At 40.8% G+C, this 27,805-nt stretch overlaps 1 protein-coding gene across 6 annotated transcripts in view; it reads left to right on the top strand.

The window, feature by feature from the left end:
* The window catches only part of chn2 (chimerin 2), a 517,847-nt gene that overhangs the window by 297,813 nt on the left and 192,229 nt on the right, over positions 1-27,805 (top strand). For all 6 annotated transcript variants that reach the window (XM_039736389.1, XM_039736390.1, XM_039736388.1 and 3 more), the window contains one exon: positions 21,195-21,250. In XM_039736389.1, coding sequence (XP_039592323.1) covers positions 21,195-21,250 — 56 coding nt within the window. The remainder of the gene's footprint in view (positions 1-21,194; positions 21,251-27,805) is intronic.

Raw genomic sequence — 27,805 nt, 5'->3', positions numbered from 1 at the left:
CTCTTGTAATTGTTACGAAGCCTGATCACTTACTTATCTGGAGAGCTGATTATGTTTGTGAGCTCACGGCAGAACTTTTATTGAATTGGAGTTTGTCACGTCCCTTCATACTCATATTATCTCAGTTTGCCAATCCTTGGTTTCAGATTGTTGGTCACTGCTGCATTCAGTTAATGAAGGTGAACCAAAGGTGTGATTGACATCTTACTGCTTCTTTCATTCATTTTAGGACAGTCGTTCAACTTTAACCAATCAGCTTTAAAGGTAGCCTCTGATGTCATAAAGCCACAGGATTTATTTCCTTTAATAAAGGCTGAAAAATGGCTTACTGTAAGAATTTAAATGATGACAATTTTTTTTCTTGCAAATTTAGAAGGTCTGCAGTGGAATGGCACCCTGCCCAGGGATTTGTTTCTGCCTTGCGCCCTGCGTTGGCTGGGATTGGCTCTAGCAGACCCCCGTGACCCTGTGTTAGGATATAGCGTGTTGGAAGATGACTGACTGACTTAGAAGGTTTTGTTTGCATTTTTGTCAATATCAAAGAAAGACTATTTTTATTCTTCTGCAAATGAGTGACTTTGTCTGCCTTTCAGTACAATTCCTGGTTCATGATGTCAAAGCTAACTGTAAGTTCGATAGCTGCCTTGCAAAAAAAAAGGCCCATGTTCTTCCTGTGTCTGTGTGGGTTTTCTCCAGGTTCTCCAGTTTCTTTCCACAGTTCAAAGATTTGCAGGTTAGGTTGACTGGCGATGCTAGTTTGGCTCTAGTGTATATATGTTTGTATGTACTGTATGTGCGTGTGTGTCTTCATGTTCATCACCCTGCAATTGACTGGTGCCTCATCCAGGGATTGTTCATTCATTGCACTCTGTGCTTGCTGGATTAGGCTCCAGTTCCACTGCAAATGGATGGATGAATGAATTGAAAGATTATCCTGAAAAATCAATTTAATGTGATTCAAGAAATAACAGAAACCTATCAGATGCACCATCCTTCCTTAAGGGGGGCACAGTGATTAATACTACTGTCACACATCCCCAGACTTCTGGATACAAATCCTGGGTGGTCCATATTCTTTATGGCTTGTGGTTTTTCTGCAGGTACTTTGCTTATCCAGCTTTATCTCATACAAAGTCGTGTGTGTGTTGGGAAGATTTGTGTCTTTAAATTAGTCAAGTATGATTTGGTGTACCTGGAATGGTGCCTTGCCCATTATGGATGGGTATATGGCTTTTCAGACTGCGTGTGCATCGACTCCTGTCCCAGCTATATACAGCATCTTCCTGCCCAGGCTTTTAACAGCTGTGTGTTACTTAAGCAAAGAATAGGCACAGATTTGATTTGAAACGTGTTTGCTCTAAAATCTGCATCTAAACAATTAAGCAGTCATTAGCTTTGGTGATTGGAATGAGGGCTATATTGGTTTAAGTAATGCAAAATAAAGCAATGTTAAAACAATTATGAAATACTACTTTATATCTAGGGTGACACGCCGGACAACTCATGGATCCATGTAGGGTTCAAATTGTGTGCCTTGACTGATATGGAGTTCCATGTATTTTCCTAATTAAGTTGATTGCCATTTCTAAAATGACCCCAGTAGGTGTGTGCATGAGCAGGCTCTGTGGCAGACTGGCACCCTGTCCAGGGCTGCCCCCTGCCTTGTGCCCAGCCCTCACAACCTTGAATTGGATCTAGCAGTTTAAAGAACAACTTGATATGAGAAAGTTTATTACAGAATGGGGTGTACATCTGCACCATCTGTTGTGAGGTGAGGCCAGCATCTCTCCCTATAGTTGGACTTTCATTTGTAGTCTCCACCAGTGTATCCATTTTCTAAGTCTGCTTTTACCATGAAGGTGTGATGAAGACCAAGGGCTCACCCCAGCAGTGTTTGTTACAATTGCAATACTCTATCCTGGGTGGGATGCCAGTTTACCACTTGACCAGTTAGGCACACTTACTAATACTGAGCTAGTTAACGTAATATGCATGTCTTCTGGAAAAGAAAACTAAATGGGAATATCCCTCCCAAACTCCTGTAGACACTGGGAGAATGAACAAACTCCGTTCAGAGAATCTTCCAGAAGTGGAGTGCAGGTCCGTAACAATGTGAGGCTGCAATACTAATAACTGTGTCACTGCGCTGGGCCTTTACTCTGATTAATAAGTGAAGCATGATTAAAGAGCATCCATCCAGTAACACATTCTGTGTTTAATAGACAAAAGGACAATTAGTATATAAAATCTGTTAGTTATGTTTTCCTTAATTTATTTTATTGTGAAACTGTAATAACAGGGAAACAGCAGGTATCTGTCATATAGCACTCATGGGAGATGAATCAAGTGAAGCATATTGTGTTGGTTAAAGATGATTTAAAAACTGCCATTTCGGCTGTCTCAGCTACTGAACATCATGAAATGGTAGGGGAGGGCGTCATGTCTGTCTGTCAGTGAGGCGGCTGTCACTTCTGCATGAGAGGAGCTGAGCTGTCTGCTTTGAAGAATTGAAGCAACGGAAATTGATTTTTGTTTTTTGCTCCTTTATGATTTTGCCTGAAATGAAACTGTAAGTGCAAGGCAAAAAACTGTTGGCCGTGAAGTCTTCACTGTTTGCTAGTTGATTTTCTTACCATTTAACTAATGTGACAAGCGAGCAAGACATGTCAAGACTTGGACTGAACCAGTTAAGGGTTATGCATCTGTTTTTGACAAATTCAGTCTCATTTATTTTTGTTTTATAATCATTAAGGTGTACTTTTATTTATTTGTATTATCAAGCACATTCAGTTTTATGTTTGGGAAGTGAAAGATGTGATGGATGGCCGGGGATTGTGCCCTGTCGAGAAGCATGGAAGAGCTGGGGACCGAGAAAAGGGCAAGCCATTCCCTGGGACATGAAGTGACAGACACCCTGGGTTGCATCTGGGATCTGGGCATGGGATTTTGCAACTCAAGCCTGTTGGGATCCATGGCCCCCACCAGGGGGTGTCTGGACAATTCCGTAGCCGTGGTCTGCAGCACTTCTGTCACACCCAAGAGTGCTTCCAGAAACTTGATTGAGGTAGCACCTGTAACACCTCCGGGTGCAGTATAAAGGAGGCCGCCACACTCCACTTGGGGAGCCGGAGTCGGGTGGAAGAGAACGGGGCTTACAGGAGAGGAGAGGAGTGGAGGCAGTGAAGAAAAGACATAGAGTTAAGGACTGAGTTATTGTGAGTCTTTGGACACTGTGTTTGTGCTGTTGTACGCAAAGGAAAATAAAAGCGTGTGTGTTTTGGACATCTGGCTGTCTCAGTGTCTGTCTGTGTCTGGGGCTTCTTTCACAGAGGATAATCAGAGGAATCACAGAACAAACCAGACATTAGGCCATTTGGTGGCACTGAACTGGCATGCTGTGTGAGTAAGTGAGGGTGCCCCGTAATGGCGTGGCATCCCGTCCAGTGTTAGTTCCTGCAACCTGCAACCTCAGCCCCTCCAGCCCTAAATTTGGAATAACTGGCTTTAGAAAATTAATAAATAGATTAAATTTATTTTATCTTTGTTAGCTGCTTCTGTCCTTTTAAATTCAGTGTATCCCATGTGTGCTTAATGGACATTAAATAATAGCCGGATTTTGTTACAATAAAATTCAAACTGATTTAATTGAATGATTTTGATGTTATTATGATGGATATGGTGGCACGGTGGCACTGTCAGGAATTTAAAGTCTTTGTGGAGTTCTGCACGTTTTACCTGTGTTTGTGTAGGCTTTTCTCCAAATATTCCTGACTTCCTCCAACATCCCAAAGTTTAATTGCTAACTCTAAAGTAGCCATGAATGAGTTCATATTTGGGTGTTTGAGCCCACAGGTGGACTGTCTGTTTTATTCCTCCCTTGTGCTGGATGTTACCAGAATAGGCTCTGGCCTCCATCAGCCTGAACTGACTTAAGAGGGTTAAAAATGGATTGATAGATATTATTGATATTCTGCGATGGACTAGTGCTCTATCTGGGGTTGATTTCTGTTTTTTCCCCCACTGCTGCTGAATTAGGTTTGAAAGTAATGGAAGTATGGCATGAACATTAAGAAGTGCCCTCAATATCCAGTATACTTCAAGGAGGCCAAGTACTACAAATAGGATGTGTGTTTATTATTGAAAGATAAAAACAACAAAGGGGTGAGCAAATGGAAAATACGAAGCACAATATTAACAGAAGTAAAGTCAATTCTGCAGCCTCTCTGGGCCTTACTATGCAGGTTGGTAACCGTGTCTGTCCACCACATAGTACCTCAATTAGCCTTTAATCCTCAGAAGGTCACTCCCCAATACTACTTCTTCTGGAGTCTGGAACATTCCTTGGAACCCAGAACTGTCTCTTGTACCCCTGAGCTACAAATCCTGTTTAAACAAGCTGGTAAACCTGGCAACCCTAGGTGTGCTTCTACAGTATGAAGCAGGGTTTCAAATAAGCTTTATTGGATCACCTTGCTGATACCTAGTAACCTAGTGGGTTCATTGTTTTCTCTCCTTTAGCAGTCTTGTATATGTGTGCCCACAGAGCAGCTACTACTTTGCCCCATTCTCTGGAGATGATGCTTATCACCCCCTGGCTACTTCCACTGGCAGCAGCACGTTCGTGCCAGAGCAGGATGCGCTCAGTTTTCCAGTGGACAGCTCAGAATGTCCATGTCTTTTATAGACCCTCTTGCCTGTGTTTCTTCATAATCACTTAATGGCCTCAGACCCACAAATTTCATTTCATGGTCACCATCAGGCGTGAGTCAAGAACTGACCAGGATGCCCTAATCATGAACACCCACACAAGGCCAATTTGGAATCGCCAATTAATTGAATGGAGATAGAGTATGAAAACTGGAGTAACCTGAGGAAAACCCAAGTAGATACAGTGAGAAAACGCATTGACTGGCTGCAGAATTCAGAGCCATGACCCTTAGTTTGTGAGGTTGCATCACTATCCATTGTGCCATTACGACATCTTACTTGTATTTCTAATATAATGACAGCGATGAATGTCATTGATTACAAGGGCCACTTGTTGATCCTCTGGGAAGTGTACAATACCTAACATTATGGCTAGGCAAATATTGAATTGTCTTAACTGACAGTTTCCACTACAGGGTATGGTAATCTGTGGTTTATAATTAATCCATTAAATAATTAGAGCACTTTTTGAACCTACTCAAAGTACTTTAATCACTACCAATGTGTAGCACCCATATGGAAGATGCAACAACAGCCATTATTGTGCCAGTAGACTCAGCACACATTAAGTATGAGGCAGTGAAGGGGTGAAAGAGATAATTAAGAAGCAAGGATGCCTAGGCTGTGGTGGGCAATTTAGCCAGGACTTTGAGAAATCCCCTAAACTTTTCAAAAGATGCCAAGTGATATATTATGACCACAGAGAGACAGGACCTTGATTTTATGTCTTATCCAAAAGACAGCTCTAATTTTGACAGCACAGTTTCCCCGTGATTGCACTGGCGCTTTGGGATCCACACATAGACCACAGGGTAAATGCCCCCTGCTTACAGCAACCCAGGCTTTGCAATGGTCTCTCATCAGTGTACTGATTGAGCCCAAACATACTTAACTTAAGGTGGTTTATCTTGGTGGTAATGACCACAGCCCTGTGCAGCATGGCAGTCCATTGCAGGGGACACTCATACACACCACATTGACATCTGGTCAATCAGTAACCCAGCATGCAAGTCTTCATAGTAACGGAGAAAAAATCACACATGCACACTGGGAAAACATGTAAACTCCACAGAGACCTTTAAGAAAGCTGGACCCAAGTCCCTAAAAACATAAATCAGCAACATAGCATATCACTGTGTCACCATGCATACGTTTGTGAGTAAAATAAAGAAATCCAAATAAGTGTAATTATAGCCTAAGAATAAAATCCTTGCATAGCTGATTATGTACATAAGAGAAGCAAAATTAAATTGAATTTAAAGATCTTCAAAAAGTATTGGTGGATTTTTGTTGACGTAAGAAATTAAAAGTTCCATGGAGTAAACTTTACAGACTTTTATTTAGTGTGCCAAAGCTTGTCTAGTTGTTCAGCTTTTCCTCATTATTTTTCTCTCCCTCACTAATTTTAACATATCGATTTCCTCCTATTACTATTGATGTGGTAAGCAGCGTGTAATTAAAAAGCATGCAGGAGAACCGGCTGCTTTAGTTTACAGAAATAGCTCATTTGTTTCAATTATAAGCTATCTGGATCTCTTAGTAATAATAGCAAAGCTGGATATATTAGTATAATGACTCATAGGACCAAACGTGGGATTTCAGTGTCTGTCTAGGACTCCAAGAAAGGCTGCATGCACCCAATTAATAGTATTGAAGTTAAAAGAAGCAATGGGCACATGCTGTACTTTGACACAAATGGTGCTTGCACTCTGAACCATATGTTCCCACTGGCAATTTTACAGATGTGTTTAAAAACCTGGAATATTTTTCAAAGGCTTTTGTATATCGTAAATTACACTGGAAACTCCTATGCTCGAGTATCAACTTCAAACTGTAAAGCGCTGTGCAGCATGGATTTTTTACTTTACTTTATCACGTGATTTCCTCCTCAAAGTGAGCACTTTTGAGCTTTATCAATAAAAATGCATTTTTCTTCCCAGGCTGATTTAACAAGTGTCACTAAGTGGAACTGAAGGATTGGAAGACAAGCCAATAATTTTTAATCTAATAAATGGGACTTTGAACAAAATAACGGAAAGATTTCCAATAAAGTAAACTAAGCTATTCAATTAAACCTCCAACAGACAAACACAAAAGCTTAATTGTAAAACCTTGGCTTTGTTAGAAAATTGCATGCCACGAATGTAAAGATGCCCTTGACAGCAAGAGCGGTAAAAACAGGGCCTAGAATCAATATGTACATCAGAAGTGCATTGTGATCCTGTGTGTACACTGTACCTGGAAAGGAAAAGGAAAGCTCATGGCCTACACAACCTGTGTTGCTGCTGGAATAGATAACTCATGGCAAATTCATCAATCTTTCCATTTTTGAATCTTGGATTTTGAAGATTTTCAATCTTGGACAAGAAACACCTTAGCTGCAAGCAAATGTTCACTCTAATTGGATTCAACTTAAAAGAATGTAGGCTCAACCCTCACTCCAGAACTGCAGGGCTGAGATGTCATGCAACCTCATACTCCTGGATCTACTCTCATGAGAAATGAAATGGGGTCCCGACTACCCCAGTCTGGCCCTAAAGATTTATGATAACTGAGACATACCAGTAATATTCAGGACTGTTAACATTTCTGGACAAATATCATCCATGCTATAATTACACCATTGCAGAGCTTCACAAACTCAGGAGTGACCTCAGACATAGAAGTTGAGCTGACCAGACAATCTTACTCTGCATTCTGTGACAGGGGTGTGTTTGTTTGACTCAAACTTTTAATCAAAATGTACAATTTGCCTCTTGATAATACAGACTTTGGTTGTTTTGATTGGTGCCACCCCACGTGGCAAAGCGTTCAGCCTGCTCCACCTTCCCATAACCTTTATGGTCCTTTGACTCAGTTTTGCCTTTTTAAGTTCATTGATGATCCACTAACAGCAGTTGTAAACTGCCTTCTTGGCGACTGGAGGTCCTCCTTGGTGAATCAAGGTCACTTAGAAACAGGGAAAAATATTCTGCAGCACTGCTGATCACTTAGGTGACCCACTCATGAACTAATAACAGCAATGGTGGTTGAAAAACACTGCCTTAAATGGACCTGGTGTGTGGACCCCAAGACTCAAAGATTGGTTTGTGGTACTTCGTACTGGTAGTTTAAGTATGACTACTGGTGAACCACAGTCCACGCCAGACCCACAGAGCCTCAATTTGAAATGACCTGTGCAATCTGTTTCCAAAATAATCCCAAATTTACATACACCCAAATGTCTTGTCCCAAATGGAGCCTTAAATCTGTGCATGACTGTATTTGAACAGAGAAATCCTGTGACAGTTCAGCCTGCAGTTTCAGGCTTCAGACCATTCACTTAATCACATTCCACATCACATCTCCTTCATTCCCCAGGTCAACTTTGACATCTCTAAGCAGAACTGCAGGTTTATTAGGTGCTGCCAGTTCAGTGATATAGTGAACAAGTGATATAGGGCAATTGTACAAACTCAGTCAGTCAGTCATTATCCAATCCGCTATATCCTAACACAGAGTCACGGGGGTCTTCTGGAGCCAATCCCAGAAAACACAGAGCGCAAAGCAGGAACAAATCCAGCCCACTGCAGGGCACACACCCACACATCAAGCACACACTAGGGACAATTTAGGACCGCCAATGCATCTAACCTGCATGTCTAAGGATAAAAACTGATTACTATAAATAAAGAGCGTTACAAACATAACAGCTAATATCATGTTGAGTATGATTTTTTTCTTCAAATGCTTCTTAGCATTAACGGAGTTAGAATTTCAAATTGAGCAGCTTATTCCACCAGATAGGAGCTATGCATTTAAAGAATCTGGATTGAGATTTGATGACAGATGAGGTGACATCACCAGGTGCCACTCACTAGCAGACCTAAATGGTTGAGAAGGAGCTGTCCCTGAATCTTCTGGTGTGAGTGCAAATGGTCCTGCTTGCATCGTTTGCCAGAATGGAGAAGGTTGAAAGTGCAGGAAGTACAGAATCTTTCCATATACTGTTAGCCTTTCTAAGGCAGCCTGTGATGTACATGCCCTGTACAGAAGAGAGTTTGTGTTGGCCTGACTCTCGTTGTAGTGCTTTGTGGCCTTGAGCAGGTGCTATACCATGATGTTATGCAGATTGAGTTACATATACTGCTCAAAAAATTAAAGGAACACTTTATAATCAGAGTATAGCATCATGTCAATGAAACTTCTGGGATGTTGATCTGGTCAGTTAAGTAACAGAGGGGGTTGTTAATCAGTTTCAGCTGCTTTGGTGTTAATGAAATTAACAACAGGTGCACTAGAGGGGCAACAATGAGGTGGTCCCCAAAACAGGAATGGTTTAACAGGTGGAGCCCACTGACATTTATCCCTCCTCATCTTTCCTGACTGTTTTTTCACTAGTTTTGCATTTGGCTACGGTCAGTGTCACTATTGGTAGCATTAGGAGATAGCTGGACCCTACAGAGGTTGCACAGGTAGTCCAACCTCTCCAGGATGGCACATCAGTTCATGTCATTGCCAGAAGGTTTGCTGTGTCTCCCAGCACAGTCTCAAGGGCATGGAGGAGATTCCATGAGACAGGCAGTTTCTCTAAGAGAGCTGGAGAGGGCCATTCAAGGTCCTTAACCCATCAGCAGGAATGGTATCTGCTCCTTTGGGCAAGGAGGAACAGGATGAGCACTGCCAGAGCCCTACATTATGTTTTGGTCCATCTGATGCCAGCAGGTTGCATCTCAGACTGTCCAGTTGGTCAGTGATGCCCTGGTCCAGATGTGGGATTAGATCCTCCGGGACACCATCCATTGTCTCATTAGGAGCATGCCCCATTGTTGTCAGGCATGCATACAAGTACATGGGGGCCATACAAACTACAGAGTATGATTTTGACTTGCTGCAATGAAATTTCAGCAAAATGGACTAGCCTGCTGCATCATTTTTTCATTTTGACTTGCGGGATGTCTTTGAATTCAGCCCCTCTGTAGGTTAATAATTTTCATTTCCATCAAAAAATGTGGCATCCCTTCATTCCTAACACATTACCCAGTCCATATCAGTATAGATATCCAGCATGATTTTTTTCCCATTGAGATCCGATGTGTTTTCAAAGCGTTCCTTTAATTTTTTTGAGTGGTTTATATTACAGTGAACCAGTAGAGGGTTGGTGAACAGAGATTTAGACCAGCTGAGGTGTTGGTGGGCCCTCGTGATGACATACAATAGTTGCTGTGTCTATTTTTCCAAGCATTGTTGGAAAAAAAGGCCATTATAAAAAAAAAAAAAAGATTGATTGGTGGGAGCTGATCCAGCAGCAGCCGTAAGAACTGTGGATCAATAGTATAGCAACTAGACTACACAACCTGCTTGAAACATCTTAGATTGTGTAATTTGAGAAGACACAAGCTTGCTATTTGGACATACCAGCCCTTGGGATTTTTTTAGCATTATAGAGTTAGAGTTACATTAAATCTACAGACTGGATACAATATGAATATTGTTTATGTCAGCTTCTGACAATATTGCAGGAAAGGTAAAATAAAGTGATTCTCTCTTTGGATTATTGACTGGGAAACATTCCAGAAGTTTCACAGAATTGAGTCCAAATGCTGGTAAGCAGAACTGTTTAGCTCAGGGAGTAAAGGGTGAATTGCTCTCTCTGTTTCAGTAATGTCTGATGGTTATCTTCTGAGACAGCATGGTGTGATTCAGCTTAAACTAATTTTGCGGCCTATTGCCGCATATAATCAAGGGAACACTGCCAATTTTGTGTGAGAAGTAAAAAGTGATGTATCCCAGGCACAGAGACATGCTCACTCATACTGGGTCAGTTTAAAATGACCACTCAACCTAACCTGCACATCACTGGGATGTCAGAGGAAAACATGGGGAAAAAATGCAGGCATAGGAAGAAGAAGCAAATTCTACGGACAGGGCCCAGGCTGGTAGATAAACCCAGAACTCTGGAGCCTTGTGCCATTTAGAGTGGGTTCCTACCTTGTGCCCATTGCTGCTAGAGTAGGTGTCAGGCCCCATGACCCTGAACTAGATTTTTTTCTATGGATAACCATAAATATGGCTGTTACAGTGCATCCGGAAAGTATTCACAGCGCATCACTTTTTCCACATTTTGTTATGTTACAGCCTTATTCCAAAATTGATTAAATTGATTTTTTTCCTTAGAATTCTACACACAACACCCCATAATGACAACATGAAAAAAGTTTACTTGAGGTTTTTGCAAATGTATTAAAAATAAAAAAAATTGAGAAATCACATGTACATAAGTATTCACAGCCTTTGCTCAATACTTTGTCGATGCACCTTTGGCAGCAATTACAGCCTCAAGTCTTTTTGAATATGATGCCACAAGCTTGGCACACCTATCCTGGCCAGTTTCGCCCATTCCTCTTTGCAGCACCTCTCAAGCCCCATCAGGTTGGATGGGAAGCGTCGGTGCACAGCCGTTTTAAGATCACTCCAGAGATGTTCAATCGTATTCAAGTCTGGGCTCTGGCTGGACCACTCAAGGACATTCACAGAGTTGTCCTGAAGCCACTCCTTTGATATCTTGGCTGTGTGCTTAGGGTCGTTGTCCTGCTGAAAGATGAACCGTCGCCCCAATCTGAGGTCAAGAGCGCTCTGGAGCAGGTTTTCATCCAGGATGTCTCCATACATTGCTGCAGTCATCTTTCCCTTTATCCTGACTAGTCTCCCAGTTCCTGCCGCTGAAAAACATCCCCACAGCATAATGCTGCCACCACCATGCCTCACTGTAGGGATGGTATTGGCCTGGTGATGAGCGGTGCCTGGTTTCCTCCAAATGTGACGCCAGGCATTCACACCAAAGAGTTCAATCTTTGTCTCATCAGACCAGAGAATTTTGTTTCTTATGGTCTGAGAGTCCTTCAGGTGCCTTTTGGCAAACTCCAGGCGGGCTGCCATGTGCCTTTTACTAAGGAGTGGCTTCCCTCTGGCCACTCTACCATACAGGCCTGATTGGTGGATTGCTGCAGAGATGGTTGTCCTTCTGGAATGTTCTCTCCTCTCCACAGAGGACCTCTGGAGCTCTGCCAGAGTGACCATCGGGTTCTTGGTCACCTCCCTGACTAAGGCCCTTCTCCCCTGATCGCTCAGTTTAGATGGCCCGCCAGCTCTAGGAAGAGCCCTGGTGGTTTCGAACTTCTTCCACTTACGGATGATGGAGGCCACTGTGCTCATTGAAACCTTCAAAGCAGCAGAAATTTTTCTGTAACCTTCCCCAGATTTGTGCCTCAAGACAATCCTGTCTCGGAGGTCTACAGACAATTCCTTTGACTTCATGCTTGGCTTGTGCTCTGACATGAACTGTCAACTGTGGGACTTTATATAGACAGGTGTGTGCCTTTCCAAATCATGTCCAATCAACTGAATTTACCACAGGTGGACTCCAATTAAGCTGCAGAAACATCTCAAGGATGATCAGGAGAAACAGGATGCACCTGAGCTCAATTTTGAGCTTCATGGCAAAGGCTGTGAATACTTATGTACATGTACTTTCTCAATTTATTTATTTTTAATAAATTTGCAAAAATCTCAAGTAAACTTTTTTCACGTTGTCATTATGGGGTGTTGTGTGTAGAATTCTGAGGAAAAAATGAATTTAATCCATTTTGGAATAAGGCTGTAACATAACAAAATGTGGAAAAAGTGATGCGCTCTGAATACTTTCCAGATGCACTGTAACTCTTAAAGCATTCCATATCCTCTGTTACAAGGAGACATACTATAAACTCACCAAAACTCTTCTTTCTAAACTTTGTTTCTTGAGACTTCCCTCAACATTCTTTTTGAATGTGTTTATCAAACCGAGGGACATGTCGACTCAGAGCCCGTCATGACCATCACTAAACACTGTCACATTCACCAGTTGGGGCCAGTTTAGAGTTACCTTTGTCAGTATTTCATTGAGTGCTGCTTGTTTTGGTCTCTGATTCACAGACCATGATTAGGGATTTTTTAACAACAGCACTTATTTATGTCAGCTAAATTTGCTGTGCACTATATGTTTATGAAATGAGAACATTCCATGTTTTCTGGTGTTCCACCAGGTTTGGCATTTACAGTTTGACCAGATGCACTCAGTAGTGTTTGATATTTGAGAATGCAATTGGTTTACTAAAGGTCAGGCTGCACTTTCCAAATTCAGAATTGATGTAGCCGGAGGCATGTCGCTGAATGTAACATTCGGATAACTAAACTGAAGTGAAGGTGATTCTCAGAGGCTGTTCTCCCCACTTGATTCAGACACTTTTAGGGTCATGTCATTTCCTGTTCAAAATCAAAAGTTACAATAACTGTTGTGTTCATTTCTGTTATGTACTTGACATTTTTTGAAATAAATCAGCTCCTGGGCAGCAGAAAGGCCTAGTCTGTAGCATTTCTGCTGCTTCACAGCACCTTGTCTGCTTGCTCCACTTGTCAAAGTGGGATTTCCATGAGTACCCCAGCTTTAGTAAAGACACTAAAATTGTGCTGTTTATGAGTCAATGAGAATGTGTGGGTAAATGTGTCCAGTGATGGACTAGCAACACATTTAGAGTTTATCCCTGCTGTGTGTGCTTCACTTTTCAACAAAAAACACTTTAGAACATTAGAACACTCTAAATGAGAACAGGCCATTCAGCCCAATAAAGCTCGCCAGCTCTATCCACCTATTTTTTTCCAGAAAAACATCAAGTTTTGATATTCCCTAAAGTCTTAATGTCTACCACACTATTTAGTAGCTTATTCCAAGTTCTATCGTCCTTTTTGTGTAAAGATAAACTTCCTAATGTTTGTGCAAAATTTACCCTTAACAAGTTTCCAACTGTGTCCCCTTGTCCTTGATTAACTCATTTTAAAATAACTGTCTCGATCCACTGTACTGATTCCCTTCATAATTTTAAACACTTCAGTAATGTCACCTCTTAATCTTCTTTTTCTTAAACTGTATAGGCTCAGCTCTTTTAATCTTTCCTCGTAAATCAACCTCTGTAGCCTTGGAATGAGCCTAGGCATTCTTCTCTGGACCTTTACTAGCACTGTTGTGTCGTTTTTGTAGCCTGGAGACAAGTATTTAAACTCATCCACCTTCGCCAACTCTACTCCCTGCATCCTCGCCATTCCACTGACCTCCCTCTCATTTACACACATATATTCTGTCTTGTTCCTACTGACCTTCATTCCTCTCCTCTCTAGAGCATATCTCTACCTTTCCAGGGTCTCCTCAACCTGCTCCCTACTATCGCTACAGATCACAATGTCATGAGCAAACATCATAGTCCACGGGGACTCCTGTCTATTATCATCTGTCAACCTGTCCATCACCATTGCAAATAAGAACGGGCTCAGAGCTGATCCCTGATGTAATCCCACCTCCATGTTGAATGCATCCATCACTCCTACCGCAGACCTCACCACTGTCACACTTCCCTCGTACATATCCTGTACAACTCTTACGTACTTCTCTGCCACTCCCAACTTCCTCATACAATATCACAGCTCCTCTCGAGGCAGCCTGTCATATGCTTTCTCCACATCCACAAGGATGCAATGCAACTCCTTCTGGCCTTCTCTAAACTATTCCATCAACATCCTCAGAGCAAACATTGCATCTGTGGTGCTCTTTTTTGGCATGAAACCATACTGCTGCTCACTAATCATCACCTCACTTTTTAACCTAACTTCCACAACTCTTTCCCATAACTTCATGTTGTGACTCATCAATTTTATCCCCCTGTAGTTACTACAGTCCTGCACATCCCCCTTATTCTTAAATATTGGCACCAGTACACTTCTTCTCCACTCCTCGGGCATCCTCTCACTTTCCAAGATTCCATTAAACAATCTTGTTAAAAACTCCACTGCCATCTCTCCTAAACACCTCCATGCTTCCATAGGTATGTCATCTGGACCAACAGCCTTTTCATTTTTCATCCTCTTCATAGCTGTCCTTACTTCCTCCTTACTAAACCATTGCACTTCCTGATTCACTATCTCCACATCATCCAACCTCTTCTCTCTCTCGTTCTTTTCATTCATTAGCCTCTCATAGTACTCTTTCCATCTGCTCAACACACTCTCCTCACTTGTGAGTACGTTTCCATCTTTATCCTTTATCACCCTAACCTGCTGCACATCTTTCCCAGCTCAGTCCCTCTGTCTAGCCAATCAGTACAGGTCCTTTTCTCTCTAATTAGTGTCTAACCTCTCATACAACTCATCATACACCTTTTGTTTAGCCTTCGCCAACTCTCCCTTCACCTTGCGCCTTATCTCCCTGTAGTCTTATCTAGTTTCTGCATCTCTCTGACTATCCCACTTCTTCTTTGCCATCCTCTTCCTCTGTATATTGTATTTCCTCATTCCACCACCAGGTTTCCTTTTCCTCCTTCCTCTTTCCAGATGTCACGCCAAACACCCTTCTTGCTGTCACCCTTACTACATCTGCTGTAGTTTCCCAACTGTCTGGTAACTCTTTACTGCCACCCAGTGCCTGTCTCACTTCCTCCCTAAACTCAACCCCGCAGTCTTCCTTTTTCAACTTCCACCATTTGATCCTTAGCTCAGCCCTCACTCTCTTCCTCTTGATCTCCAATGTCATCCTATAGACCACCATTCTATGCTGCTTAACAACACTTTCCCCTGCCACCACTTTGCAGTCTTCAGTCTCCTTCAGATTGACTCTTCTGCATAGGATGTATCCTTCCTGTGTGCATCTTCCTCCACTCTTGTATGTCACCCTATGTTCCTCCCTTTTCTTAAAATACATATTCACCACAGCCATGTCCATCCTTTTGGCAAAATCCACTATCCTCTGACCTTCTTCATTCCTCTCCTTGACACCATACCTACCTATCACCTCCTTGTCTCCTCAGTTCCCTTCACCAACATGTCCAATCACCGCATTCTGTCTCTTGGGTACACTGTTCATCACTTCATCCAACTCACTCTAAAAAATCTTTCTCACCCATTGTACACCCAACTTGCAGGGCATATGCACTAACAACATTCATCATCACACCTCCAATTTCCAGCTTCATAATCATTACTCTGTCTGACACTCTTTTCACCTCCAAAACACTCTTGAAATACTGTTCCTTCAGAATCCACACCATGCTAGAACAATTTTAATCCACCTTCGATCCACCTGGCCTTACTCCCCTTCCATTTAGTCTCTTGCACGCACAATATATCAACATTCCTTCTATCCATCATATCTGCTAATTCTCTCCCCTTACCAGTCATACTGCCAACATTCAAAGTTCCTACCCTCAGTCCCACTCTCTTTAACTTCCTCATCTCCCCCTGCCTCTGGACACGTCTCCCCCCTCTTCTTCTCCTTCTTCTGCCAACAGTAGCCCAATTTCCGCCAGCACCCTGTTGCCTAACAGTACTGGTGGCGGTCGTTGTTAACCCAGGGCTCGACCGATCTGGTAAGGAAATTTGTATTGTTGTCCGCAAATTGATTTGGCCAAATTTTACACCGGATTCCCTTCCTGACGTAACCCTCCCCATTTTTCCGGGCTTGGGACCGGCACGAAGAAGCACACTGGTTTGTGAATCCCCTGTGACTGGGTATAGCTTAGAGTCCACTATGACTCCTAAATCCTTCTCATAAGGTGTACTCTTGATTTTCAGACCACCCATTGTGTATTCAAACCTAACATTTTACTTCCTATGTGTAATACTTTACATTTACTGACATTAAATTTCATCTGCCACAAATCTGCCCAAGCCTGTATGCTATCTGAGTCCTTCTTTAATGATATAACGGATTCCAAATTATCTGCTAATCCACCTATCTTGGTATCATCTGCAAACTTAATCAGCTTGTTACTTATATTCCTATCTAAATCATTTATATATATTAAAAAAGTCAGCGGCCCTAGCACTGACCTCTGTCTTACACCACTCTTAACATCAGCCAATTCTGATGAGGTTCCTCACACCATCACCCTCTTCCTCCTGTGTCTGAGCGAATTCTGCACCAATCTAAAAACATCACCCTGAACTCCCACTTCTTTTTCAACCTCTCATGTGGCACCTTATCAAAAAGATAAATAATATCATAAGCTGCACTTTGATCGAATCCTTTTGTTGCCTCCTCATAGAATTCCAGCATGTTTGTAAAGCACGGCCCATGCTGACTGTTCAGAATAACTCCTGTCCTTGCCATGTGTTGCTCAATCTTATCCTTAATAATTCCTTCCTGTGATGCATGTTAAGCTTACTGGCCTATAGTTGCTTGGATCTGCCCTGTCACCCTTTTTATATATCCATCCATTGTCCAACCCGCTATATCCTAACTACTTCACGGGGATCTGCTGGAGCCAATCCCAGCCAACACATGGCACAAGGCAGGAACAAACTCCAGGCAGGGCGCCAGCCCACCGCAGGACACACACACCAAGCACACACTAGGGACAATTTAGAATTGGCAATGCACCAATGGACTGTGGGAGGAAACCGGAGCACCCGGAGGAAACCCACGCAGACACGGGGGAGATTATGCAAGCTCCACACAGGGAGGACCTGGGAAGCGAACCCGGATCTCCTAACTGAGAGGCAGCAGCTCTACCCACTGTGCCACCGTGCCGCCCCCTTTTTATATAATGGGATGATATTTGCCATTTTCCAGTCCTTTGGAATCTCTCCAGTGCGCAGTAACTTCCTAGAAATATGTGTCAAGGGTTTAGATATGTACTCACTAACCTCCTTAAGAACTCGAGGATAAATATTATCTGGACCTGGTGATTTGTTTGATTCCATCTTATTCAATCTGAGCAGCACTTCTCCCTCTGAAATTTCCAAATCCCTCAGTACCTCTTTAGTAGTTGCGTTTACCTTTGGGAGGTTGTCCACTTGCTCACTTGTGAACACCTCAGAAAAATGTAAGTTTAGGGCATCCGCTATTTCATTGTCTGTATCTTTAAATTCCCCTTTACTCTTTCTGATGCACTTGACCGCCTCCTTGACTATTCTTTTACTACTAAAATACTGAAAGAATCTCTTAGGGTCTTCTTTCGCCTTATCTGCTATATTCCTCTCCAACTGTCTTTTAGCCTCCCTGATATCCTTCTTAATGGTTGCCCTCATGTTCTTATATGCTGTACGATTCATTTTGCAGTCATTAGTCTTATACACATTATATAACTGTTTTTCCTTTGCAACTTCTTTTTTAAATCTTTATTAATCCACCGTGGCGTTTTTTAAAATTTCCTATTAATTCCAAATTTAGGTATGTATCTGTCCTGCATTACATGTAAAACATTTTTAAACCTGTTCCACTGCTCCTCGACTGTCTCCACACTTAAAAGCTTATCCCAGTGTATCCTACTTAGACATTGTGTTGCGTCTGGTCAAAATTAGCCCTACCAAAGTTCAACTTAACAATTTTAGCCTTTGCATATGCACTCTTACAAAATACTGAGTATTGTATTACATTATGGTCACTTGACCCTCATGGTTCAATAATCACTACACCCTCAATTCTATCCTGATTATCACAAAATGCTAAATCCAGACAGGCTTCACCCCCCATGTTGGTGCTTTAACATTTTGTGTTAAAAAACAGTCACTGATTACTTCTAAAAACTCTTGCTCTTGTGCTCCTCCATCTGCAAGGTTATCCCAGTTAATATTTGGATAATTAAAGTCCTCCATGAGTATAATATCTCCTGTAAAGTTGCCTTTTTGATATTACTAAAAAGATCGGGTGGTCTATAACACACTCCTAAAATAAGACCTGTTTCCCTAATATTTTCCAAGCGAAGCCACATGTCCTCACTAAGATGGGACTCATCATCCAACTGAAGAGGACTTAACATTTAAATTCTGTTTGACATAAACAGCAACCCCACCTCCTTTTCTGTTCTGTCTATCCTTCCTAAAAAATGTGTATCCCTCTATGTTACACTCATCCCCATCTTTGTTATTTAGCCAGGTTTCTGTTATTGCTATAATATCATAATTATGCTCTGCTACATACATCTCCAGCTCACTTACCTTATTTTTGATACTTCTAGCATTAAGGAAAGCTATTTTTAATGTGTTACTCCTTCTACATTTAAATGTTTGCTTAGAATTTACATTACTATGCATTTTTATTTCTACACCATTGTTTGTTCTTCCATGTATAGATCTAAACCTGACCTGTCGTAAACTCCCTGATTCCCTAGTTTAAACAATCCTCGACTACCCTACACATACGCCTTCCCAATACATTGGTGCCCCTTCAGTTCAGATGTAACCCATGATGACGGAACAGGTCCCATCTGTTCCTAAAGGAGTCCCAATGCCCCATAAACCTATACCCTTCTACTCTGCACCAAGATTTTAGCCACGTGTTAAGCCTTCTAATCTCCTCAGTCTTACCTGGACTGGCGTGTGGCACAGGCAGACCTTCGGAGAAGACCAACTTGTCAGTTCTGCTCCTCAGCTTGGCACCTAATTCTTTGAATTTGGATCACAGAACTGACAGACTACCCTTATGTATGTCATTTGTTCCAACATGGACAATGACAACTGGATCCACCCCCACTCTGGCCAAGAGCCTATCCACCCTTCCAGGGAGGTCTCCCACCTGTGCACCCAGAAGGCAACACACTGTGACTCTTTATTGGAGCAAACAGATTCTGAAAGTAAATGAATGATCAGGTGCTTAAATGTGTCAGGATTTCAAACTGTTGTTTTCAATCAGATTGTGCAGAAGATCAGTCTCTCTGATGCTGTATGGCACAAGTTCCAAAGGAAAATAAAGGTACTTTATTACCATATAAAGAAGTCAGGTACAGTCTGAAGATTTCACTCAAAACAGGGGCTGTTAAATGAGATAGGAGCCACAACACAGGGGCAATTGTCCTGCTTTTGCTCCCATCTTTAGATTAGAAGAACACCAGGGTCTCAGGGTCACCACTGTGGCAGACTAGGAGAGTGTGACCATGGGTAGTGATAAGAGATTCTCATATAGTTTTTCGAAACTGACACCAAAATGCATTTTGCAGCTAACTTTGCAATTGTGAAATGCAATACCCACTGAAGTTTTTTAAGATTTTTTGGGTTGTAAGATTTTATTCACACCTCAGAGTTTGCCTGTTTTTTCTGCAGCCTTGTAATGTATGTAATGTGTCACACACCTGTAAAATCAATTTCATATTAGCATGGAGGAGCACAGCGTGTTTTTTAAAAATGTCATGTGTTGCATATTTTCCTCATGAAGACACACAAAAATACACAGTCATGCAAATTACTGCATTTTCCCCACTGCAAAAACTTGCTATATGGAAAGCTAACTGCCAAACTACCCAGCCCTGCCGCTACCCAGCAAACACCTTTTTTACTAGCCAAAGGTAGCCGAACCAGAAGCACAAGGCTTCTGAAAAGTTAGCTCTGGGAATCCATGTGGTGTGCAAGCACCTCCTCAATGCCTGAATCCCAATCATGGAGGTGGGGGTTTGGTGGGGTGGGCAATCTATGGCAGTTAAATTCACTTTAGCAAATCAGTGATGCTCTTAAGTTAAAAACAACTTCATGCTATTAACTAAGCAATTCACAGAGGTCACCCGAATGTAATGACTAAGTAATTTTTGTAATGAAAATATCTATAGTTAGTTAACACATTTGTATTACCTCATTTTAATTAATTTAAAAATGATTAAGTGTACAGGTGAATATGCAGTGCCAGTAATGGTAAATAATTTTGTCTATTCAATAAATAACATAATATAAGTAAATAAAGAAAGTGATCTTCAGGTGACCTTTATCTAATATTAGATTTTACTTAAGACTCTAAAGTGTTCAGGATCAATTTGTGATGATAGAGGAAATTTGTATGGGTGCTAGTGAATAATTTTTTCATTATGATAATTCACTAATGGAGATAAAGCAAATTTAGGCAGGAACAACCCTGTGCCACAAGCCTTTATCAATGTAATGTCACTTTAAAAGACCGTATGTTCCTTTTTTTACAGTGGCAAGCGTCTGCCATATAATCCACTCTGTGTGTAAAAATGGAATCAGTCAATGCGCACTTTGACAAGTGAAGGGAGAAACATGGAAACCTCTTAATTTATGGTGACAGGAATAGATGGTATAAACAGGTGGTAGCACATAGCAAACTGATTGAATTGTTAACAGAAACCATATACTGTAAACATGAAATAGTCAAGCCTGTTAAGAGCACATTCCCATGATCCTCTTGTTTATATCGCTAGAATTGGGTCATCGACTGGTATATTAGACACCCGAAAATGAAATGTGTCCTTGCTATATAAAGCTTTGCTGATTTTACCATGTGCCATTACAATGAGATAATTAAAGGAAAGCTTGCAAATATGGTACTATTCTTCATAAGGTAGCAATGTTTTGCAAAAATTAAATAAGAAAAAAGTGGAAGAAAAACATGTAACTGTTTAACATTATTACCAAAAGCATAAAATGTGTGTATTGGTCATGCTTGCTTATTTACTTATCATACCCCTTTTTTTTGACAGTGTACCAGCTACAACAAGAGGCACCTCGTCCCAAACGCATCTTTTGCCCAAAAGAGGTTAGTTTCTGTCTTTTCCTGTAGCTCTTGGGAGCCTTTACATTATAGTACTCATCTTCTCGGTGTGTGCAGCATGGTGTGGTTTTAAAAAACACTTTCCAGCTGACCGCATAGAAAAAACAAGGATGAAAGCCTAGACCTCTTTGAAGAACTTCTATACCGCTGTTGCTAATGGGAGCTCAGACCATTTCTCCCACTGGTGGTAATTGGTCGGCTAATTGGCCGAACGATGAAAAAGGAGAAAGATCAAAAGGGTGAGCTCTCATGTACAAACAGTGGAATGGAAGCGGACATCTGTGTTTGCTGCTGTCAGACAAGGCTATTCTGAAATAATTACATCCCAGGCAGTTGAACTCGACACATTTGTGTTAGTCAGACACAGTCAGATTAAAACACCAAACCTGCAAGGCTGATGAGTCAGTGAATTTACTCAAATCAGCTTCAGCTCCATTGAATGATCAAAGAATTGTGTTGTTCCTTTGTTTTATGTTTTAATGTTTACTCTTAGTTTTCCTTTTGAAGTAACTTATAATATGTATTGTGTTGGATGCCTTGTGAGTTACTAAATGAAATGAGATCATTAAGGTTTTTGACAGACCGACCGACAGACAGACAGACAGACAGACAGACAGACAGACAGACAGATAGATAGATAGATAGATAGATAGATAGATAGATAGTGTAATTGTGGAAACGAAACAGACAGAATACTACAAAGGTCTGGGTACCAACGGTGTTCCAAGTTTAATAACAAAACTGAAAGTTATAACCTAATAATGCTGGAATAGCTTTACAACCCAGGTCCAAAAAAAAGCTTTCCCTGTTGTGGCGTTTTGCTCTCTAGGTGAACGTGGTTCAAATAGACATTGACTTCTGGCTCCTGGGGCAGAAGGGGTGGGTTCTCTGGACGCATACTAGAAATGATGTTACAGTCTATCCTGAGACTTGTTCTTGGTTCTGAGGGGAAGAGAGAAGAGGAGGTTAAGATCGCTTTCACCTCGCCCTGCGGTTAGTGATCATATCGCAGTCAGGTCGTATAGACGCTCCTCCAAGCGCTTGTGTGCAGCAATATACAGAGTGATAGGAAAGGCACTATATAACATAGATAAATAAATACTGACTTTATTAATTACTTTATTTGTATTACTCTTAATTGAAAATGTATGGCACCAAAGTGACATAGTATTTACTGAATGGCAAACATGGTCTGCAACTTTATTTGTTGATTTCAAAGTTTCACAGTGGATGTAAACTACTGACAATATTTTTGTTTGAGTTGGGAATGTAAACAGTTAACTTTTTTATTAACTTACATTGCAAGTAGTAACCAACTAATTGCCTTGCTGCATTGCGGTAAGTAATATAGACGTTAATTTGTTCATTAACTAGTGAACAGACATGTGAGCACAGTATTTATACTTTGTTAGATTGTTTTACATCCAGAAGCAGAATAGATACGTATCTGAATGAAACGTGTTTAATAAAGCTAGGATTGGGAGCAGTTTAAGTGAACAATGTTTGTTGCAAACAACAATTGTGCTGAAATATAAAAGCAGCAGATCTATAATGCATTACCACCTAAAAGACAAGCGTGGTTGATCTGCATCAGTGGTAAAGAAAAAGCAATGAATAACAGTCAGCGGGAGTGCACAGTGACAGAGAAAGACATGCTGCTAGTTGACAATGATGACGAGGTTTCAGTAACTAATCAATCAAGGTGCCAATGCCATCTAGAGGCACTGTCCTCAGCAAGACAGAAGATTTCACAGGGAGGACACAACAACAACAACAACAACATTTATATAGCACATTTTCATACAAAAAATGTAGCTCAAAGTGCTTTATATAATGAAGAATAGAAAAATAAAAGATGCAGTAAGAAAATAAAATAAGTCAACATTATTTAACATAGAATAAGAGTAAGGTCCGATGGCCAGGGAGGATAGAAAAAACAAAAAAAAAACTCCAGACGGCTGAAGAAAAAAATAGAATCGCAGCGATTCCAAACCATGTGACTGCCAAGTCCCCTCTGGGCATTCAACCTCACATAAATAAAACAGTCCTGTTTGTATTTTGGGTTCTTACGGAAGGACTTTGATGATGGTGGTCATGTAGACTGCTAGCTTTTAGTCCATCAATGTTGGAGCGTCATGATGCTTTGAGTAGGTGGTGGTTATATTAAACTCCTCAATGATATAAGATATGCTTCCCACGCGGTGCTTCATACACTTCAAAGCTCTAACAGCCGTATTGATTTTTGATTGTTTGCTTTTCTCTGTCTCTCTCACTCTCTCTGACATTCTCTGTTGCTGACGGAGGGGGTGTGAGCAGAGGGGCTGTTTGCTTAGAAGATACGGACGCTCCTCAAAAAATGCCGAAAGGCTACCTTCACATTGATCCCTTCATTACGGCCTTTATCGCGGTGCTTGCATACTTAAAAGCGCAACAGCCCTATTGATTTTTGATTGTTTACTTTACTCTCTCTCTCTGACATTCTCCGCTCCTGACGCGCACCTTGAAGAGGAAGATATGTTTGCATTCTTTTAATTGTGAGAAAGAACTGTCATCTCTGTCTTGTCATGGAGCACAGTTTAAACATTTGACTAAAGGGTGTTATTTCATGTCTAGAGGGCTCTAATAATGTTAAAAAATGTATTTAGAAGGTCGTAAACAGGTTTTCTATGCTCTAACTGCGAAAATATTAGATTTATAAATAAAGAATCCTATTTCATGAAAATTAATTTATCTGTCTGGAGTGGATTAACCACAATAAACGTGGGTTTACTGTATAACTCTGCGGAGAATATTTATAAACAGTGTGGGAGAGTTTCTAAGGGCTTAAAATATACAAAAATAACCATACAAACATATGATTTCTACTTCGCGGATTTTCACCTATCGTGGGGAGTTCTGGAATGCAACCCCCTCGATCGAGGATGGATTACTGTATAGGGTGTCAGACATGCTGATATATAAGATGGAGTGAGATTATTTAAGGCTTTATAAACCATAAGCAGTATTTTAAAGTCAATTCTGAATGACACAGGCAACCAGTGTAGTGACATCAAAACTGGAGAGATGTGCTCGGATTTTCTTTTCCTAGTTAGGATTCTAGCAGCTGCATTCTGCACTAGTTGCAAACGATTTATGTCTTTTTTGGTAGTCCTGAGAGGAGTGCATTACAGTAATCTAGTCGACTGAAAACAAAAGCGTGAATTAATTTCTCAGCATCTTTCAATGATATAAGAGGTCTAACTTTTGCTATGTTTCTTAATTGAAAAAATGCTGTCCTAGTGGTCTGATGAATATGTGATTTAAAATTCAGGTTACAGTCAAAAGTTACCCCTAAGTTTTTTTACTTCCGTCTTGACTTTTAATCCTAGTGCATCGTTTATTTCTGATAACCTCATTGAATCCATTATTGCCAATCACTAAAATTTCAGTTTTCTCTTTATTTAGCTTGAGAAAATTATAATTCATCCATTCCGAAATACAAGTAAGACATTGTGTTAGTGAATCGAGAGAGTCAGGGTCATCAGGTGCTATTGATAAGTACAGCTGTGTGTCATCAGCATAGCTGTGGTAGCTCACGTTGTAACCTGAGATAATCTGACCTAACAGAAGCATATAGATTGAGAAGAGCAGCGGACCCAGGATAGAGCCTTGTGGAACACCATATAGGATATCATGTATCTTTCAGTTGTAATTACCACAACTAACAAAGAATTTTCTCCCTGCCAGGTAGGATTCAAACCGATTTAGGACCCTGCCAGAGAGTCCCACCCATTGACTAAGGCAATTTCTAAAAATATTGTGATCAATGGTGTCAAATGCGGTACTCAGATCTAGGAGGATGAGAACAGATAAATGGCCTCTGTCTGCCTTTACCCGCAAGTCATTTACTACTTTAACATGCGCAGTTTCTGTGCTGTGATTTGTTCTAAAACCTGACTGAAATTTATCAAGAATAGCATGTTTATTTAGGTGGTCATTTAACTGCATAATGACTGCCTTCTGTAAAATTTTATTTAGATAGATAGATAGATAGATAGATAGATAGATAGATAGATAGATAGATAGATAGATAGATAGATAGATAGATAGATACTTTATTAATCAAGAAGGGCAATTTAGAGATGGGTTTAAAATTTTCAAAAGTAGAGGGGTCAAGATTATTTTTCTTGAGTAGGGGTTTAACTACAGCAGTCTGAAGACAGTCTGGACAAGAACTGAAAAGCCAGCAAGCCCACTCACAACTGACTTGTGAAGACTGACAAATTTAATCGAAGGTACTACAGACAAAAACTGTTCCAACCAGATACACAGCCGGCAGCTTCGCCAATAAAGCCAACTGTTGCCTATTTGTGTGCTTCCAGTGTAACCAGTATGTTAACAATGGAGATGATACATCATATAACTCTTTCATTAACTGTAACGTTTACACATAATAAGTTCTTAGGTAATTGATAAGATGTTTTACTCAACACTTTTAATTATTCCACTAAATTTATTGCCATTCTATCTGTACAGATAAACTAAGCTGTTCTTTTAATCCTGATTTGGGCAGAAGTGTGTTTTACTGCTGCTATGTTATACAAATTATCCTAGCCTTTGTTAGGTCAACCAATTTCACATTTATTTAGTATTTGTCATGGTGAACTGATCTGTTTGTATGCATGCTCCTTCAGGCCTGTTGTAATAAAGAATGTTCATTGGAACTGTTACAGTGGTGATCTCAGCTGTTCTTTGAAGGTAAACTCCTTAACAGAATGTGTAAGCCATATTGTCAGCTGACAGCGTGAGAGTTCTGTTCATGGTTTGCACGCCCTCACTTGTGTTGGTAGAATGATGTGAATGTCGATGACAGTTTTTGTCTGTCTGCACTGCACACCTGCATTATTTTATGTGTACGTGTTGACTGCATGCTGAAAATAACACAGGCAGGTGCTTTCAAGGAGACACAAAAAACACATATAGTATGCAGGCTTTGTGGCAACCGTTTAAGTATGAAAGGATGAATATGTATGTGTAGCTGGGTGCGCTTCAAGTCTGCTGCCTTCACACTACAGGATAACCTATTTACAGCAATATAGACCTCCAATTACAAAGTCTTTTTAGGCTGTAAATTTAAATTTGGGTCAATTGTCATTACAATAGATTATTATTAATAGTTGTTTTTTCTTAAAATAGACATTTCTTGTTACTCTCTGATATTAACAGTTGCTGCAGTAATAAAGATGAGCCCAATTTCACTAGGAGTGCTACATACCATTTTTAAAGTTTGGAGTATTTTTACCATTCTGCATTCCATAGCTTCTGCTTGTGGACATTTTTTCTTTTTTTATTTCTGAATCTCCAGTTCAAGCATTTGTACCCTTCCTTTTTTTAAAGCATCTTTTGATAAATATTCTATACAAAGAATATACTTTCTTTAAACCAAAGAGGTTAATTATTAGCATGTGTTTCAATTAATATCTCTGTTATCTTATAATTTGCACATTTTTGCCAGAAGCAGATGTGTAATTTAATGGCTTATACCAATAATGGTATCCACCAGTAATATGTTTGTGCAGCCCTCTGCACCACTTGACCACGGACTGTTCTCAAAAAGCAAAGACTCATTCTTCCTTGATTTACCCTTCTGTTCCATGGTTTAAAATTACAAATCAAACAGTTCAGACGCTGTGCACATTTCAGAGTTTCATTTAAGAGAATTTGCACACATTTCAGTCACACCATATAGAATTACAACACTTTTTCTACCTGGTCCTCCCATTTCAGGGCACCATAAAGTTTGGGACAGCTGGCATCACAGATGTTTGTGATTCCTCAGGTGGGTTTAATTGCTTCATAAGGTACCTCAGCTTGCTTCTACCCTTTGGAGTCTGAAGTCGACATTGTTCAACATGAGGACAAGAGCTGTGCCAATGAAAGTCAAAAGAAGCCGTTATGAGGCTGAAAAACAAGAATAAAACCATTCGAGACATCTGTAAAACTTTAGGATTGCCTAACGCAACTGTCTGTAATAACATTAAGAAGAAAAAATGCACTGGTGAGCTCAGTAATTGCAATAGGATTCGTAGGCCAAGGAAGGCCTTCATTGCTGATGGTAGTAGAATCCTCACTATGGTAAAGTCGAGACCCCAAAGCCTGTCTGACAGACCAGAAATGGCCTTCAGGAGGCAGAACTGTGTGTGTCAGAGATGTCTTATCTTTAGAAGACCACATGAAAACAAATACAGAGGCCACACTGCAATATGCAAACCACTATTTAGCCACAAAATGACTTAAAAGATCCTGCAGAATTCTGGAAAAACATCTTGTTGACAGGCGAAAAAAAGACAAACCTGTATCAGAGCGATGGCCAGAGGAAAGTATAGAGACAAGAGGGAACAGCCCAAGATCCAAAGCAGACCACCTCATCTGTTAAACGTGGTGCTGTGGGTGTTATGGCTTGGGTATTTATGGCCAAGCTACTAGCACACATAACATCATTGATGATGGAACCTTTGATGGCAGTTGCACAATGAATACTGAGGTGTATAGAAACATCTT

Source organism: Polypterus senegalus, chromosome 15 (genome assembly GCF_016835505.1).
Source record: "Polypterus senegalus isolate Bchr_013 chromosome 15, ASM1683550v1, whole genome shotgun sequence".
NCBI lineage: Eukaryota > Metazoa > Chordata > Cladistia > Polypteriformes > Polypteridae > Polypterus > Polypterus senegalus.
Note: the sequence above shows the minus strand (reverse complement) of the source record. Positions and strands in the feature narration are given on the sequence as shown.